Source organism: Anser anser, assembly GCF_964211835.1.
Source record: "Anser anser genome assembly, chromosome: 1".
NCBI lineage: Eukaryota > Metazoa > Chordata > Aves > Anseriformes > Anatidae > Anser > Anser anser.
Genome location: NC_139720.1, coordinates 190,512,196 through 190,531,524, shown reverse-complemented (window position 1 = coordinate 190,531,524; position 19,329 = coordinate 190,512,196). Strand labels below are relative to the sequence as shown.

The following is a 19,329-nucleotide window of genomic DNA, read 5'->3' as shown; positions in this document are numbered from 1 at the left end:
AAAGCCCATGGTGGAACCACAGCAGGACATTTCTGCCTCACAGCAGTTGAGACAAGCCACTGGTCATTCCAGGCTCTGACCAGGCTAATACATGGAGCACTAAGAGCTGAACATGGGGCAGGTCATGCATTTTATATTCTTGGCCAGCTCCAGAAATGGTGTTTTATGCAGGGCTTTACCTCCAATTGTTTGTAACTGCTCTGCAGATGCCTACATCTGAGGTGATGGCATAGGGGTTCCCCTGCCCAGGAACACCAAGGCATGGCTCCCTGTAGCTTTGTGTCCCCCCAAAAAAAGCTGCTGTGGCTTTGTGTAGTGCTGGCTGGGAGTCACCTACAATAACACGAGCCAAATCCCAGCCCGTGCTTTGAGAAATAACACTGAAACAATCGTGTGGGCTAGACCTCCAAACAGTGCCAGTTCATTTCACCTCTAAAAGCATTTTAATTCTAATTTAATGGGAATTATTTGGAAAGCAATATATATAACAGAAAGTTCATTATTTTCAGGTACCTGAATGACTCAGTTCAGATTAATCTCTTGGCTTTCCTAGGCTGCCAGTAAGTGCAGACAGGAATTTTCCTTAGAAATCACTATAAACATATGCTGCACACCTGCGAGCAAAGACCTGCCATACTGAAAACAAAGCAAAGCAACCAGCCAAGGGACAGAATTAACACCAGGGATGGAATTACCTAAAACTGTAACCAGAGCAGTTTGATTCGGATGTACTGTAGAGGAGCAGGTATAACGTCCGCTGTCGCCTCGTTCTGCTGCTGAAGCAAACACGTACTGGATCCGGATGGCCGAGTGGTCTATCAGATACTCTAACCCATCAAACCTACGATCCTAGTTTTCAACAGAGATTTCCAATTATGTCGTTGATAGTGCCCAGTATTGCCCATTTTAAAAAGTCCCCTTATTTCTTACCTGCTGCAATTCTTTGTTTTCAGAAGATAAATTTATTCTGAATTTATAGTTACGATAAACAGCTCTGCATCTGATCAGCAATGGTTCCCCGACTTTGAGGAGTAATTCAGGTAGAGGTGCTGCTTGTCTTTCGTTTAAATCTACAAAACGAAACATAGTCACTGAAACAACAGCTGTCACACTGCCTAGAATAATGCTCGTTTAAATCAATGCTTTTTCTTCTAATACTTTACAGACATCCGTTATTATATTGTAATGACAATTAAAATTTGAGGAAATTACTCATTAACCATGAAATCAGTAAATTTGATGGATTTAGATGTCTCAACCCAAATGTTTGTCATAATCTACAAGCTATCTTAGGGCACAGTTTAGCACAGAGTTTAGTTCAAGTCAGCTTTATTTAAAAACAAGAGATAAACAAAACAAAATTTATACGTTTTAAGAATGTTTTGAAGTACATTTCACTGCGACAGAGTTCTAAAAGCATGCAAAAATGAATGATGGCTGTTTAGAAATGCACAGAAGGGCAAGACATTTTTTACAGACCACAGATAGTTAGAATTTCGGGTTAAACACAACACAGAGCAATCACAGGCACTGTTAGATTTGTTCCAGTGGTTACGAACAAATAGCTGAGTCCAGAAACTGTGCTCGGACGAGCTCCAGTGGCAGGGTCCAGCTCACGCATGAATATACCCTAGAGGGTAGTTACCTATAGTAAACAGGTTGGTGCATTCTCTGCCCAGGTCGTTAGCTGCACAGCACCATATGTAAGTTTGGAATAGTCCACCCTGACGTAATTCATGTTGTACCTTCTGTATGCCATCTTTTCCTCCATTTTCTTCACTCATTTTATTAAGGCAACTGCAATTAAAAGCACAATTATTCATTGCCTCGTTTGGTTAACCTCAAGCAAATAAAGCTGATAAATCTCCAAGCCATGAGAATATGCAAACAATACTGGGAAAACTGGATCTTATGCAGCAGAATAAAAAGGAACTAAGAAAGATAAGAAAATAAAAATGTCATGGTCTAGGCAGAAGAATGAGCTGAAATGTCCTGAATATGCTCAAACTGGTGCATAAACAGGTAAATCTGTGTCTAAAATCTGGGCAATAGTGAAATGATAGAGGTTGGGCTTTCACACCAGGAGTTGCTGCAAATCCAGCAACCTTTACGAAACCCAGATCCCAAACTGCCACACAGCAGAGCAAGGCATTGCCTATGGCCATTGCACAAAACACACCAAGGGCTGTTTTCTTTGAGTTTATTTGAACACATTCCCACAGTTAATAGAATCAATCATATATGTTAATAGAACGGGAAAAATCATTTAGATAGGAAAAATATGATTCCTTATAATATCTCCCCAGCTTTAATGAGAACACACTTCCAAAAAATGTGAAAAACTAGAGGGAAAGGAAATATTTCTGGTCTGTTTTGGTGACATCAGAATACCAGAATCTGGAACAGCATTTCCAGGCCAAGAGCTGGAAGTTTCCAAAAGAGCACAACAGCCAACATTTCTAAGAAAAATGTGCTGCGATGCTCCAAGAGTGAGTCATGCAGACACATGGATGTGCAAAGCAGCAGAGCCCACTGCGTTCTCCTGCAAACATGCTGACCCCAAAGCTCTTCTTCAATAATCCAACCAACCTGCCAGGAACACTAAACAATACAAAGTCTCTGCCCTTCATCAGAAGATGGTAAACTTCCAGTCTAGAGGTTCAATATGCGTATAAACATATGCTGTACCTCCTGTCGGGTGTTTTGCAAAACGTCCACTGCACAGATGGCGGGGGGTAGCTCTCCGATATGCACTCTATAGCATCCAGTTTTCCACTCCTCCTGAAATAGGGTTTGCCTGGTTTATCTGTTAAAAATCATGCAAGTGTTTAAAAATGCTGAAATCTTTCTTTAAACAGACAGTGCTTTGCTCCTTTCACAGCACATGAAGTCACAGGATTGTAATTTGCTTCGTGAGCTTTCAGCGCTGAGGGAAAATAAAATGATTCTGCCCTGGGGATATCAAGGGTTGGTCTCACAAGCTTTTCAGTCTTGATTGCTAAATGCACAGCTTCCCCACTATCAAAGACCTGTCTCTACACACCAGAGGATCATCCTGAGGCTGATACCGAGGTGTTAACTTGCTGTGGCTGCCATTCACCTCACAGGGCAGGAGCACAGACACCTTCCAAAATCACATCCCAAGCCCCTGGCCCTTGGTGGAACAGCTGTTGGGACTACAAAATCTCTGCTCCAGATAGGATAGTCGTGTGCTGCTCCAACAGGTCAGACACACAACAGAGGACCATCGGGGGGTGATGGCTTCTGACCACCCACAGGCTCCTCCACTGCACGTCTGGAACCTAGGGGGAAAGTTTCCAGGCAGCTCCCAGTCCCCTGAACCTGTCAGGCTCAGACTTGGTCTAAGTATAAAAAATGAATGCATTAAATCTCTTTAAGATTTGACTTAAAATGACAAATGCCGAGTTTTAGGTTGTCTTACAATGAAATTACAACTTGCACCCAAAAGACTGACATTTTCTTTAGAGTCGTTTCATTTCCAGCAAAGCGGCATGATAAAGTGAAACTAATATTTTGCCTTTTTACTTTCCTTGTTCATTTCTATCTTACAAGCTGGGCCTAGAAGGCTTTTTTTCACCTATAGAGATTCACATCTCAGTTGAAGGGTTCACAACTAGCCTGAAGGATTTTATGAGATGTAATTATGACATTAGATCCACAGGAGCAGAGAAGGCAACCCAAGTAATTGATATGGAGAAGATCTTTATCGAGACTGTTTTGAGCTGCTCTTGCTTGCACAAGTAATAACACTTTTTAACCTCCAAAGCTTATTACTATGTCAGTGAAGGTAAATTTTAATCAAAGATTTAATAGCCTGCCCCCTCAGTGAAGCTGTTAAAATTATAATTGGGACATGCAATAGGTCTTTAAATTAAATAAGGAGAAACTGGAGGTGTCACTTCTGACACTTGAGAGAGAAAAGAGTCAATCAGAAGAAATACTCCAAAAACAAATAAAGAAGGGTTAAAAATGTTGATTAAGTGTTGATTAGTCACAGTTTTTTAAAAACAAGGCAAGTAATAATGCTTCTTGTTAAATCTATCTCTAGAAGTGCTTGGTCCTATCAACTTTGTAAGACTTTTAGCTCTTTGGATTGATTTTTTTTCTTTGACTCTTCTTCAAAAATTTTAAATTTTATATATAAATTTGGCCCTTTACAGATGAAATAATGTTATTTTCCCTCTGTTAAAAAATCATGTCAACATAGGTCACTTAAAAAAATACTTCTTGGACAGCCCTACTTAGAAATGGAAAATTGAACTTGGTTGCAGTGGTTGCCTTTTCCCAAGGGATGTCCTCTGTGTGGTCCTTGAGGGAATTCACCCAAATCTGCTCCCACTGTGAGCCTTTCAAGAAGCTGCACCTCGTGTATGTGCTCTGCCATGACTTGCTGGGCTCAGCAGCTGCAATGCCAGCTTCTCGTGCAACTCTGTGTGAGCAGCTGCGGCACTGCTGTGTTTTACCCTGAAGCCACCGAGAATGAATAGGTCAAGACACAAGCAAACAAGTCCAGCCCACGAGCTTTGCGAGTACACAAAAGCCACTCTTGGTCTGTCCCTTCTGGCACAGGAGGAAATCTCTCAAAGGGGAGAAGAGGGCTGGTGCACATTTACATCTTTATTTGTTCATTTGCATGTTTTATTGACTAGTGAAAGCTGGCTCGCATGCGGTAACGCAGTCTGTGGTTTTGACTTCAGCCTCTGAAGACAGCTCCAAGTCCTGTGAATATCTAGGAAGGTTCTTGAAATGCAGCAAGGGAGAAAACTGGCACGCAGCATGGGGCTCAACAGACGACAAGAAGTGCTTGGGGAAGAGAGATACCCCATGAAGGAAAGTGGAAGCTCACTGCTTTAGGTGAACTTGAGCCTCTCCCCTTGGACTACTGATGGAGTGACTCCTTTAATCTGAGCCATACTTACTGCGGATGAAAACAGGAACAATTATGGTGTAATTGCTGTTTTTACTTATGACTGAGAGAGTGTATTTTCCAGCCTGTGTTTCTCTTATTTGGGAAAAAGCCAAAGAAGTAACATATCTATAAAAGAGAAAATAAAGTTGTATTTATTATCTGGAAGGTAATAGGCAGCAGACACAATAAAAGCATCTGCTCCATTAGTTCTGTACTTTGTGTGCAAAAACTATTCAGAAATACTGGTGCTCATTATTTACACAGCACCCTTCGACCTGAAGTGTTTTCATGACGCACATAGGACCTTACAGCCACAGGTACCCAAGCACATGCCTAACGTTGAGCATTGGGAAGGATGAGCTTCCTGAGCTTACGACAGCTGTGGAGGTCCACAGGAAAACACTTTACCTACAATCCCATCCCACATGTCCTGTAATGGGAGGCAATAACCCAGCCTCGGGTTCCACCCCCGGTTTGGCTGTAAGAATTAAGAAGATGGTGCTGGCACTGTTCCTGATCTGCTCTGTGACCATAACAAATCACAGACCTCTCCATGCCTCAGTTGCTTTAACTATAAAATCAAAACCTTTTCCTTACATGAACAGTGCAAACCTCAAACTGATCAATGTCAGAAAGTTCCTAGAGACCTCCATGCATGATGCTATACAAACTAAAAGACTGAATTTATTTCTAATGATTCTGAGTTTAAGATTCTTAAGTACGTATGCTGTGTCTACATCAACAATCAGCAGCATGCTGACTGGTGACAACATGTAAGAAAGATGAGAAGATTAAAAAAGTTAAGAAGGTTAAAAAAATGCATAACATGAAATTATTATTATACATAAGAAAAGTCACAGAAAATATTCCATTTGCATCCTGAAAGAAATGATCCCTCAAATGTTCTTTGATGCAGAACATCCCTTGACTTACCGGTTCTCCGAGTCCAATGAAGGTTTACAAGTTTGGCTCTCTTTAAAGAACCAAATGCATGAAATGATCTCTGAAATGTTCATTATCACTCTTAATTCAATATCTTCAAACACATTGACTTCCACGTTTTTAGTTGGTTCATAGATGTTCTCTGTTCCTTGAGAATTCAAATAGCACCCGAGATCTTCCAAAATATTAGAAATCTGCCGTGCGGGAGAACAGATTGTTATGTATTTAGTAGCAATTAGCTTTATTTGGTTTTTCATATTCAAATATTTTAAAAGGGTGTTCTTCTGGAAAAAGCTTTCATAAATTAATAGTGCCTCCTAATTGCCAAATGTGAACAGAAATTACACAACAGTAACACCTTCAACATACTTTCATTTTTTTTTCTAGTGTCAAACATTCATAAATATGTTGAATTCTACTGCACAAGGGAACATGATAGGATTCCTGTTGCTTTAGTTAATTCTGTTCTCTAGACAGACATCACAGAACAACTTCAGCCAGAAACATGATAATTTCCCTTAGTGGTTATTCTTTGCTCTCATTTTTGCTTCCTTTCATGTAGAACCATAGGAAGACAGAGAAGAACTATAATAACATCTTTCTGTTTGAGACCTCAGTGCAAAGGCAGGGCTAGATAAATATATATTTTTTTCTTTAGCATTCCACTGCTTGTCGTCGCAGAATCTGGCTAGACTGCTCCTCAGCTCCTTGCGGGCTTTTCTGGGCAGAGAAGGTTTGGGCTGGTTGCCTTCACACCTTTCATTTCCTCGCCATTGTCTACATCCAAAGGAGAACTGCAGCCAGAAAGAAAATGTTCTACATGCATTCAGCAAACTGATGGTGGATTAATGAGTCTCTAAGTTTAGCTGCAGCAAAAGGTGGCGAGTAAATAGCTCCATCTGAAAAGTAGCTCTAAAATGTCTCCATTATTGTTTCAGGTGAAGTTTATCCAACGTATATGAGAAGACAGGGTTTGCTGCCTCCTCTGCCCCACACTGTGCTTGGCCAGGCACCCTGGGCAGTGAGTGGGAGGTGAAAATGGTGTGATTATGCTCATTCCTTGCTCCTTCTTTTTCCCTTTTCTTGATCTGAGAGGTATTTAGAGAAAACAGCCATATTCTGCCTCCTCAGATGCAAGGACAACACAGCTTTGGCTGGTGTACTAGATAGAAATGACATATTAGGAATTTGGTGGTTGGAAAGTGGGAAGGTACTTTACATGGTCAAGATCATGAAAGCTGACGAAATGTTGCATGAAGTACCACACCTGTAGTAGAAGGGATTTCATCTAAAATGACTGAAATATGATTACCAGACCAGAGAAAGCCAGAAGACCTTCACATATCTGGCTATGATGGGAGAGATTACACCAGGCTCTTACATTTAAAAGACCACCCCCAAGGTCTGGGGGACAGGTCTCAGTACCTTTAATTTGTTAGTCTGCTTCTCACCTATCTGAATTATTGATTTATTTGTCCAGGAATAAAAAAGATTTCACAAGCCTGTCTTGAAACAAGAATCCTCAGGAAATACTTTAATCGTAGTTCTCAGCTGCTTTATAACTTAGTAGCACACCATCTCTTATTGACCTCCTGCCATTTAGAAACTTGGAGGCAGAAAACTTGGAGGCAGGAAAGAAGAAAAAGATTTCGTATTTGATTCCTTATCTAGCTTTGGGCTCTCAGGCAAGGTTTAGACCAGGTAAGGATTTATGGGCTTTGGTGGTGGGAGAGGGTTCAGCTTCCCCACCAGTCCTAGCAGCCAAGGCACACGTGTTAGTGTTCAGCTATGGCTGTATGTAACCACTGCTTCACATCATGACCTTGCCAATCCCCACAGATCATTTGTCCCATGAGGGCATGTAGCTTTTTTAATTGATTTTTAGTAATATTCAGGAAAGCTGATGAGAGACAGCTTCAAGGCAGCACTTAACAACTCGGTTATAGAGAAAAATGGTACTTACCTATTTATAATTTAAAAGTATGAATTGTGATATGTATTTTCCTTTAACTCTCTGTAGCCTTTTATTGACCTAACTCTCTTTATTTTGACTGTGACATCCCCACACACTAAAGGGTTAGGGTGCTGTAAGCTTCTGGGAAGGTATTTCTGGAATGGACAGGAATATTTTATAAGCAACTTGTTCTCCGTTAGATTACCTTAGAAGATACTGATGACTCTGGTGTTCTTGAACCTTCATCCTTCTGGCTGATAAATACACATGTAATCTCAGATATATTTTGATTCATTGCAGAAGTGAAAGTTATTGCTGTCATAACAAGAACTGTAAAACAGAAATAGGAAACAAACGTAATCCTGTCTATCTTTCTGCCAGGAATAACCATTTTAATAAAAGTAAAAATAAAATACAGCAAAACTGTAGAAAGATTGCATCTTTTTTATTAAAAGGCAGACGAAATACACAGATATATCATGTATTTGCAAGCTCTGCCTTTGTGTATCAAAACTTAGAGAAAAAGCTATTCAGAAAACCTTTCAAAAGTGCTGATACATCACGCTTTAGAAGTATGTCCCCAAATATTGTAGAATATTTTCTCCCTCCTGCCCATTGGGAAGCCCAGGTCAGAGACATTCCCCAAGCACTCCTTGTGCCTGCTCAGAGCAATGGCAAAATGAAGCCCTCCACCTGTTTTTAGAGCCCACACTCAGCTCACCTAAGGACCCAAGCTCTGGTCTTCCCTTTTTCCTTCTCTTCAGGACTGTACTTCATCTGTCAAACTCATTGGAGGCCCTCCTGAGCCTTCCTTGTTTAGTTCTGCATCCCAGAAGCTTGTGAGGGAGGGACAGGGTAGACACATCTTCCCCTGAGCCACGCTTGCCCCTCCAGGAAGCAAACAAGGCAAGAATTCACACTCTTCTGGGGAAAGTGGATGCAGAAATTGAAGGCAGGAGGACAAGGAAGGACCACATTTTTTTCCTGCCTTATCCCAATGGCTCTGTAGCAACTCAGGAGCCTGCAGAGCCCGGGCAGCTCCCAGCTGGAGCAGCATGGAAAAGTTTCTAGTGCCTCAACAGCATGATCTGTCTGGAATGCTTCATATGAGCCTTTCTGCAGGGTTTGCAGCTTGGAATCTCACTATTTAGCCTTAAAGGAGTGATAGAGTAACGACGGCCCCATCGCTGCACAGAAACAAATTAAAACAGAAGTAGGACTGCTCACAGCCGGCTGGGTGAAATGTGTCTGATTCCCACCAGTCCCTAAAGCCAGCCTTTAACAGTGCAAATAAGCAGTGAATCACAAAATAACATCTCTGCCGATGAACTGGGAAATTTAATGTCCTCGGGTCTTGGTTTTGTTTCGTTTTGTTTTATTCTCATTTTATTTTCTTTTGTTTGTTTGTTTGTTTGTTTCCTCAGCTCCTGAGATGGTTGGGCTTAGAGCAAGGTGCAGAGCTGAAAGGAGGATAAAGGTAAACAAATCAGAAAGCTCTTGAAGGTACCTCCACCAAACATGCTGATTACCCCCCATACACACACCTCTGCAAGCCAGGTTTCCAGCCCTCCCACTGGAGGATGATGGAAAGCAGCCTATGCCCAGGAGAAAACTGGACTCCCTGTCCCGTTAACTGCTAGAGCTTGTTGCTTCTACCCTCTGCCTTTATCCTGTGTGAATCCAGGAAGGTTTTTAGGCTGAGAAAGGATATTTTGGACTGAGACTATTCCAACTGCTGTATAGCGAGGAAAAAAAAAAAAGAGTGATATGCTAGAAGTATTTATATGAGATGAGACGGGGGGCCTAAATTTGTGCAGGTCTTGGAGAAATATATTACTTTGACTTAATAGAAAATAAAAGCATGAACGAGTCTTCCAGCAGGAGCAGAATCAAGAAAAGAAATATTGGGAAAACGGCAATGCTCTGATTTTCCATCTTGATTTTCCAGCTGCTAGCTGGCCTGTGCAGAGAGTGGTGTTATGGGCTGCAAGGCAGTCATCCTCCCCAAAGTCCAAAGCAAGAGCTGCAGAGACTGAAAGCACTGGGTAAGGAGTATCAAATATGCAGTATGCACAATCATGCCGTGCATTGCCAAACTGTACTGAAACTGGAATGGAAAAAAATTGCTGCCCCGAACAATGTTTGTTTATGCCTGCTCTCTTCTTCATTATCTTTTTATAGGTTATACGAAAATAAATGCAGTAGGAGAAATCTTGCTCTCACTGAAGTCAGACAAACCTCTAGTTGTCATAAACTGAGTCAGGATTTCATCAAGATAGGCACATATATGGGGAAATGCCAGTACAAGTGACTGTCTCCTTGTACACAGCACTGGTGAGACTGGACTTGAATATTGTGTTCAGTTTTGGGCTCCTCACTACAAGAAGGACATTGAGTTGCTTCAGTGTGTGCAGAGAAGAGCAATGGAGCTGGTGAAGGGACTAGAAAGCAAGATATAAGAGGAGTGACTGAGGGAATTGGGGTTGTTTAGTCTGGAGAAGAGGTTTAGGTTGGGCGTCCAGAAGAATTTCTTCACAGAGGTGGCCAAGCCTTGGAATGGGCTTCCCAGGTGGTGGTGGGGTCCCTGGCCCTGGAGGTATTTAGGAGATGTGTGGATGTGGCACCCAGGGACGTGGTTTAGTGACGGGAATTGGTGGGTCAGGTTAATGGTTGGATTTGTTAATCCTGAAGGTGTTTTCCAACCTAGATGACTATGATTTTATAATTCTAAGTCAAAAAGCAGGCTCACATGTAATGTTGTTGAGAATAAAGGCTTGACTCTACTGGCCAGATATCAACCGAAGACGCTGTGTCCAGATGGTTGACCTAATAGAACTACTTCGGAGATTTATGCTCAGATGGGGGATGACTAAAGCAGCCTGCCAAAAACTGGGGAAGCCAGCCACAGTCTGACTCAACCTTCCCAAATTTTCTTCCTGACCAGGGAAGGCAGCAAGCCGAAGCCTTTCGTCTTAAGCAACTACCAGCTGCAGCAGAGATGTGTTCAGCTTTGGGCCCCTCAATACAAGAAGGACATTGAGTTACTCGAGTGTGTGCAGAGAAGAGCAATGAAGCTGCTGAAGGGACTAAAAAGCCAGGCAGAAGAGGAGCAAATGAGGGAATTGGGGGCTGCATGACCGCGAGGGGGAGCCCTCGAAGCAGCGCTACGAGAACCTAAAAATCCTCGACATCCGAAGAAGGAAAAGGAAATTTGCTCAAGCTGCCTCCTCAGGAGCATCGTTGCCAAGCCCAGCTGACGCCACTGGTGTCTGCAGAGTGCAGAGAGAAAGATTTTGTCCAAAAATTAATTTTCCACCTTAACTTTTCTCAGCTCCCCGTTTTCAGGTCCCAGAAGAAAACAGCTGCAATGAAGACAAAATTATTCTTCCCCATTCTTTTATACCTAGTCACTTCTCTCTCTGGCCATAATTTCCAAGAATTTTTCCTCTGCCTTGCTATGTCCTAACAGATTTTTGGTACTGATCTCAGCCAACTTCACCTTTGGGATAAAACTATGTCTTTCAATGCTACCACCTTTCTTCTTAGAGGAGGACAGGTAGCAGTTCTGTATATGGCTCATTGCAGCCAGCTTATGAATTATGCAGAAATTTTAACAAAGAATAATTCAGATGGCTGAAGATTTCAAATCAAATATCACACCGGTGATGTATTTTACACCTCTTTGTCAGAAAGCCAGAGAAAACCTTTTCTAACAGAACAGGTAGCTGGAGTCAGCAGAGCCAATCCCACTTTTTTACTGATTATTTACAGATATATTTGCTTTGGTGCCTTATGTAGTAAAAATAACACAATGATGACATAAAGCAGGGTCATGTTTTTCACGACATTATTACACATCCAACTTTATTGACTACTGCCATTAACTTTATTGCAGACTGATATCCAAATCATGCTCTGTGATTTGTCTTTTCATCATTCATTTAAGCCAGAATGAATCACAATCTAGTTTGACATATATTTCTATCACGTTTCAGATTTTCTAATCATATACTTGCCCTCCTGAGTACGTGAAACCTGCTGTTCCTCTGGGAATAAGCTGCTTTTATTGTGGGATTGTGCACATTTATGAACAGCCTAACCCCTATAGCTGTTGCAGGCTTGTTTCATGATTCCTAGCTGGTACTAGCATCATGTAGCTTCTTAATTTATAGATTTGCTTTGAAATCACTTTTTTGAGTCCTCAGTCTGTGTCGGTAAATTGTGGTTTGTATCTGAAAATAGTTATCTCCTTAGCATGAAACAAATGCTGGAGACTGAATCTAGCACGACATCTGGCTCCCTTTTACCTCTCTGTCCTGCCTCTTCTGCTTTGTGGCTTGGGCAAGGAAGAACTGCAGGGTTGTATTCAAACCCTTATTTGCCTTTCATTTCACTAAGATAACTTTCCGTCTACCTTCCCTGTGAGCTGGAGATAAAGACCCTGCTCCAACAGCTGGCCTGTTATTTTTTTTTTGCTGTTACTCATTTTGCCTGCTTTGCATGGGACTAGCTGAGTGAATGCCAGCCCCTCCACCCTGAAGGACAGCCACAGGTCCCCGGGACCCGTTGAAATCCCTGCTGTCCTACCCACAGTCTGTGCCATTCTGCCACTTCTGATCCAGTTTACAAAGAATAACTGGGACTGCTGAGGATACCCCTTTTGGGGAAGTGGCTGGAAAGTGGCCGAAAGGGCAGCAAACCTCAGCTACCATGGCAACCTCACTTTCTGAGGAAGAGCCCATATTGTGGCTGGTTCTTTTTCTGCTTCTCACCCACACCCTTCATCCTCTCAAGGGAGCTTCTCCTTGGCCCCCACATCACCCAGATCTTTCAGCCTCACTAGGCACGGTGAACAACGATATTCGGGGTTGCATTAGGGGTGTTGCCAGCAGGTCAAGGTCCTTATCCTCTGCTCAGCCCTGAAGCAGAGGCCTCACATGGAGTGCTGCGTCCAGTTCTGGGACCCCAGTACAAGAGACACGTGCACATACTGCAGCTGGGAGAGCTAGGGCTGCTCAGCCTGGAGAAGAGGAGGCTCAGGGGGATCTCATCCGTGTCCCTAAATCCCTGAAGGGAGGGTGCAGAGAGGACGGAGCCAGGCTCTGCTCAGCGGTGCCCAGTGCCAGGACAGGAGGCCATGGGCACAGCCGGGCACCCAGGAGGCTCCCTCTGAGCCCCAGGCAGCACTTCTGTGCTGGGCGGGTGACGGAGCCCTGGCACAGGCTGCCCAGAGAGGCTGTGGGGTCTCCTCCTTGGGGATCTCCAAAAGCCGCCTGGACGTGGTCCTGGACAGCCTGCTCTGGGTGTCCCTGCTTGGGCAGGGGTGGCACCAGGGGCCTCCAGGTGGCCCTGCCAACCTCAACCCTTCTGTGGCTCTGTGAATAAAGGGATAATTCTGCAGGTAAAGACGAACCAGATTAATGCCACCACAGAAATCCTCCATTAATCAGAAAGTAGCATTGGGCTGTCCTTGCTCTTGAATATCCTCTACAGGATGTTTGTTCATGGGGATGGCACATATTTATGCCATTAAAAAGCGGGATAGACAGCCCTGAAGCAAAGCAAACAGACATATCTCATCTAATGGCACAAGTAAGTTTGCTTTGTTTAACTCTTTTTAACCTACTCTGTTTAAGCACTCCAGACTCATTAGCTGACACACCACAGCACTTCTACTGACATTAGTGGAATTATTAACCTCCTGCAAGCAAGAGCTGCTTTAGTTAAGTACCCAAAGGTAGAGGTATGAGATTCCCGGCACCTCATCAACAAGGAGAAAAGGATCTGCCCGAAAGAGAAGTGAAAACAAGACTACAAATAGTGAAATTACACTACTTGTCATCCTAGTATTGTAAAACTTCCCTTTTTGAATGAAAACAACAGCTTCCACAACTGACTATAGTATGATGTCCTTCTCTTCCTGGATAGGGGTGAGGGACGGAACAGAGACAGCTTAACGTGAGGATGGGAGAAGGAAGGACAGCAAGAGAGAGAGTTAGAGAAAATGGCTCTGCTACAAAACCAGAAAAGGTAAAAATGAATCAAAGGAATTTGATTTAAATGGTCATTGGTTTTCGGTACCGAATTTGGTAAAAATGAACAAAACAAACACCAGTTGGTGTTATTTATATCACTAACTGGTGATACGTTACTTACAAGGTTAGGGTTAAAAGACAATTGCAGTTCCCCAGTGGCTGTACAGATCTAAAATCTAACATACTGCTGGTAACAATAAGGTGCTTTTCAAACCAGCTCTTGCATCTCACCCACTGGAAACCCTATCTACACAATCAAGCCTAGACTACAGAAAAGGGTGTAAATACAGCTTACTTTTACAACAGTAATGGAGCTAAATATCCAGGCCACCATCTAGTCTTTCTGTATGTTTACACTGCTCAGTTTTTCAGCAGTTTTAAAGGAAATATCCTAGAAAAATGAGGGAGCTGTTTCATCCTCTGAGTGGGAAATAAGCACACAACATTTATCCAGATGTCAGTCTAGTTTTGTTATGTTATTTCTCATGGAACACAGAAGGAAAAAAAGAAGAGGCTACTCTTCAGTCACACCAGCAAATTTTAGGGTATTGTCTGTGTTTCAAGGTTTACAGATTTCTTAAGGAAGCATTTGGCATCATACTTCTGTTCAGATTCATATAGCATCTTCTTAAATGTGTGTCTCTCAACAAGAATTGGGTTAATCCATATGGGAAATACGGTATTTCCCCTCTCCTCTCCCCCATTTGAGAAATGCTGTTCTTTGTTGGTTATGAACGGATTTTCTGGTCCCTACTTTCCTTTTAAAGTTCTACAAACATTGGGTTTAAAAAATTCTTGTGCTTTTTGAGTGCTGCAATATAAAACTGAAATTGTTTTCTGTCTTCATCGGTCATCTGTTCCTGTTCTTCCACTTTTTTGCTCTGTAAATGTTTTACTTTCCAATCTCATTTCCACTGATGTTTGCTGTATTTTTTCACCTGTGCCTTTTGCAATGAATGTCTCTATGAAAAATTTCAGAAAAGCTAACTCAGCTCGATGACCCCAAATAGCTTCTCAGTCTAACAGCACAGAAACCTACATGTGAGGGAGTTTATGCCATGAAGCTTTTGAAAGTTGCATTTTCAGAAGCTCAAGAACAAGAGGACAAGGGGGAGTTTGGATTCAGCTCTGTGCTGTATTATGCTGGGGCCCTGACGGGAAGGGCTGTAGAAGGGGATGCTGCAGAAGGACACGATGCCCACAGCTCTGCTTCATTGAGCACAGTCACAGCAGCACCCACCAATGTGCCACCGGGCAGTGACTGGCTACTGGATAGCTGCAAAGTCGGGTAAGCTGAGGAATTTTCTGGGGAAGAGAGGGAAAAAGCAAACGGGGCCAAACCTCAAAAGAAATAAAACACCAATAGTTTTAAGTTGCATTTTGTGGAAAATAACCCTGAGCAATCCCTTCACTTTCAGGAATCATCACTTCCGAAGAGATGCCTTAACCTCTGATCCATGAGATCCATGGTGAGAGATGACCATGAAAATATGTTCTGCTGGGCACGACTATGTTTCCCTGAGTAAGCAGACCACGTACTGGCCTCATCCAGCGTTCACAGCTGGCTTGCACTGAGGTTTCTGCAAGCTTCGTGAAAAAGATTGCAGTCAGGATCAAACTTGATTCCCCCTGGGGTGCTCATTGATTTCACCTTTCTGCCTGCGGCGGGGCTCGGTGCCCAGACATGCTTTGCAGTGCTCATCAGCTGGGGTGCTGGAAAGCAACGGGTGTATTGCTGGGAGATGGACACATCCTGCCAGCTGCTGGGTCCCAGCCTCTTCTGGCTCATCTCGTGTTTTTCTGGTTCTCTGCCATAGGGATGTAACAGACACCTGTGTGTCTTGTGAGGGGTTTTTCAACATATAAAACTCCCAGAGTTTTTGTGCAATCAGACCCAGCATAAGCTAATCCAGAGCTTGTTAGGGCCTGAGTTTGCAGCCCTTGCTCATATAAAATTTCCTCTCATTTGTCAGCCGCGCTGAGATCTTAGTCAGCAGCTCAGAGCTTCGTTTCTCTCAGGTGCCCTGGAACTGCAAAAGCAATCCCATGAACAGCTCTCAGCAGAAGTGGGCACAACACGAAAAAAAGGAGAGAGAGCAGTTAAAGGAAAGCTTGCTCCGATGAGAAAGGTCACCCAAAGCTTCTGTTTGTCACACAATTCTCCAACTTGAGAAACATGAAACTATATTACTGCCTCAGTTCCCAGTCCCCATCCACCCTCCCACCTCATTCACTACTGCCAGGCTAATTGTATGCTAGATCATGCTATCATTAGCCACAAGCTCTTGCTTAGGATGACCAGAAAACGTTAAGAAGGTGAGGAACTGAAGTAATGCTTTTAATGCACGTACCTGTATTTACATACATATTGTGTTGTATATATTGTTTTCTAAAATTATTGGGATTACATTCCTTGCTGCTGGGTATCATTTATTCCAGCAAATAACACTGACAAGATGCTTTTTCTTTCCTGCAGCTTTTGCAGTTCTGAGCCTATAATTTAAAGACAGACCTGGTGCCTTAATTCTGCATGTGCCAGTGAGATTTTTCTCTAGCAGTTACTACAGTTTGGCTTTCCTTTCTCTGCCTAAGTGTCGCAATTTCCGATGATTCGGGTTCATCATACAGATACAGGCTGTGAGTCTGCCCAATTTATTACTAGGTCTTACCTCGAGACAATACGTGAAGTTTTACATGGAACACACCCGTCTTTAAGAAATGACATATAATTCATTAAACGTTTAACAGTTTTCCATCAACATTGCTTTTAAAGAGTCATCTGCTAGAGAGAGATTCATGGAGTTGGCAATTCTCAGGATTTCTGCTGTCAGCTACATCTCAGAACTTTCAGCTCCCATCCAGCTTGCACATCCTAAAGCATTTTTTTTTCATTTTTTTTCCCCTGTATCTGCTGGCCTTATAAGAAGTATTACTGCCTCCCTACATACCTTCATTGACTAAGTAGCATCTCAACCCAACGAGCAGTAGTCCTCCTGGAGGATAATCGCACCTCGCACCTCGGTGCTCCTCTGGCTCTTGCTCCCTCCTCAGAGCTGTTTCTCAGCCGTACTGAGGTCTGTTCTTCACAGCCGCCTTCGGGCACTATCACATCCCAGATGCTAATCGCTTTTGTTTACCCTGTTATGCAGCCTGCAAGACTAGCAGAGCTCAGTCAAGACGAAAACACAAAAATCCGTCCTTGACAGGGTTTGCTTAGTAGTAGTATCAGCAATCATGCAAAGCAGGAGATCATGAAATACTCATTTTCATTTTTACTCCACCTTGCCTTCTATCTTGGGTAGACTTTCAACCATGAATGAATAATATCTAAACAATTGCTCTTTGAAGTAAATATTATTGTTCCCGTATATGGAGCTGAAAATGAACCCCAGATTGTAAAATGACTTTCCCAGGCATGCATCAGAACTGAGTTGATCAGAAAAACAACAAAAAAAACCCCACTCTCTTGTTGTTTGGGTCCTGGATTTTGAATCAGCAAGATCATTTCTGATAGGAGCAAGCCATTTATTTTAGAGCCAGAGAAAAGTAGTTGCAGACATTTGAGATGGAAGAAAACATTTCTTTTAACAGTTAAAATGTTGGCATGACTTCACTCTGACGAAACAGATAAACTTTCTAGATATTAATATTGTGCTTTCTTCTGTTTAGATTGCTCAACAACAACAAAACCTGGTAAGATACAGATGCACTGCTAAATTTCATTCTATCAACATATCTCATTCACAGATTATTTACTTAGGAAAATGCAGATATATTGTTTAAGGTGATCACGTGAAGCTGGTATTAATGCATTTACATCAGGAAAAGTAAGAAAAAAAGAGTATTTTAGGTACTTTTTGCTTTGTGCATGAAATGTGTCAGGTGCACTAGAGCAACAGCCTGGCTGGGACACAAGGGTGACGGGACAGAGAAGGGGACACCCAGAAAAGAGAAGAAAAGCAGGATGGAAAATGAAAGATGCAGGAGAAAATGAACAGATAAGAAGCTAGAGGTGAAAGAAAGGAAAGATGTGAAGGGATGAGGTGAGATAACAGGAAATGGAAGGAAAGGGTCTGAGGAGCAGGTTGAGGAGGCCTTACCTGGTAGCCAAAGTGGGGTCCCCGAGGGGTGGGCAGCGGGCGGGCACAGTGCCATGGCTGGCGATGCCCTGCCGTCCTCAGCCCGAGTGCGTGAAACGCGGCCGTGCAGGTGGCTGTCTTCAGGGCGCACGTCACTGCCCGCAACGAAACCACTTCTTCAAAAGCCCGGGCCCCAGACCTGAGCCTGAAGGAAACGGCTGAGTGTAGGCGAGCAGAGGGGCCTCTCTTGGGCTGAGGGATATTTCCAGCGGCGGGTGAGAAGCCAGCCCCGGCGGCAGAGGACCTGTTGTGTGCCTCTGCCAGGCAGGGGAAGCAGCTGCCCAGCTCGGGGACCAGGCCCGGTGGGGCAGCGCGGCTGCGGCGTGGGTCTGTGTTTAGCCCCAGAGGGAAGGGGGAACTAGCGCTGCCCGCAGGAATGTGCAGACAGAGCTACAGCTGCTCTGAGGCCATTTCACAGACGACTTGTGGAGGGGATAAAAATAAAGGCCTCCAGGTTCACCCACAGAGGCAACCCTCTGGGGACACAGACCTTGGTGGCCTTGCCCAGCGCGCAGCACTCCAGCATCTGCCTTCTCATTGCTTCTTGCTCGTGGTGTACAGAGGGTCCAGCTAGCCCAACTAGCCCAGATTTACTATCCCCTGGTTTGTAGCAGGACCAGGTGCTTCAGAAGGGCAGGCAGATGTTCCTGGCTGCTGCAGCCATGCATCGCGTACCCCTGACAGAAAGTGGATCCCTTTCTGTGGGCTAAGTTTGTGCATCGCCCCCAGCTTCATCCCTGCTATTCCCTCAATTGTTATATTTTTTTCTTGTTACGGACTAAGAACCCATTCTGAAATTCTACAAAACTAAACAATCCCTTGAAAAGAGCTTGCATGTAAGCAAATAAACTCAATGTCAGTAAGATGCTCTTAGCAACCTGCCAGAGATTATATCTCGAATGGATTTTTTTTGGTACCGATACTTAGTAAATAGCTTCTTTGGCATTAGGGAAGATTATATAAAAATGTAGATGGACCAGCACCGTGAAACTAGGCTAACGTTTTATTGCTTGTACTAATATGAACTCTAGCCCAAGGCTAGACCTCCCCCCATACATTATTAACTTAGGTGTTGGCATACATTATTAACGTAGGTGTTAGCAGGAGCACTTCAGGGTCAGCTCCTGACTTGCTACTTGATTTGAATTCAAAACTTCACTGAGTTGGCATGAATTTGTTTTCGCATGTGAATGGGAATCTGGCTAGCAGCAACATTTGGTTTCTTCCACGTACTGCTAGCAAAGGCAACTCCCTTGTCAAGGACCCGTAGGAACTGTCACAGCAGGTTGGCCCACTCATTACTCAGTCCAATATCCTGGCTGCCCTATT

At 43.3% G+C, this 19,329-nt stretch overlaps 1 protein-coding gene across 3 annotated transcripts in view; it reads right to left on the bottom strand.

Moving 5' to 3' along the window:
• Window positions 1-19,027, bottom strand: part of FLT3 (fms related receptor tyrosine kinase 3) — a 42,142-nt gene extending 23,115 nt beyond the window's left edge. For 2 of the 3 annotated variants that reach the window (XM_083821642.1, XM_083821641.1), the window contains exons 1-8: window positions 17,962-19,027; window positions 8,032-8,156; window positions 5,864-6,066; window positions 4,941-5,056; window positions 2,689-2,806; window positions 1,646-1,797; window positions 931-1,070; window positions 696-849 (exon numbers count right to left, since the gene is read on the bottom strand). In XM_083821642.1, coding sequence (XP_083677768.1) covers window positions 696-849; window positions 931-1,070; window positions 1,646-1,797; window positions 2,689-2,806; window positions 4,941-5,056; window positions 5,864-6,066; window positions 8,032-8,156; window positions 17,962-18,016 — 1,063 coding nt within the window. In that variant the 5' untranslated portion in view covers window positions 18,017-19,027. The remainder of the gene's footprint in view (window positions 1-695; window positions 850-930; window positions 1,071-1,645; window positions 1,798-2,688; window positions 2,807-4,940; window positions 5,057-5,863; window positions 6,067-8,031; window positions 8,157-17,961) is intronic. The other variant, XM_083821640.1, reaches the window with a different exon arrangement.
• Between the last annotated feature and the right edge of the window lie 302 nt (window positions 19,028-19,329).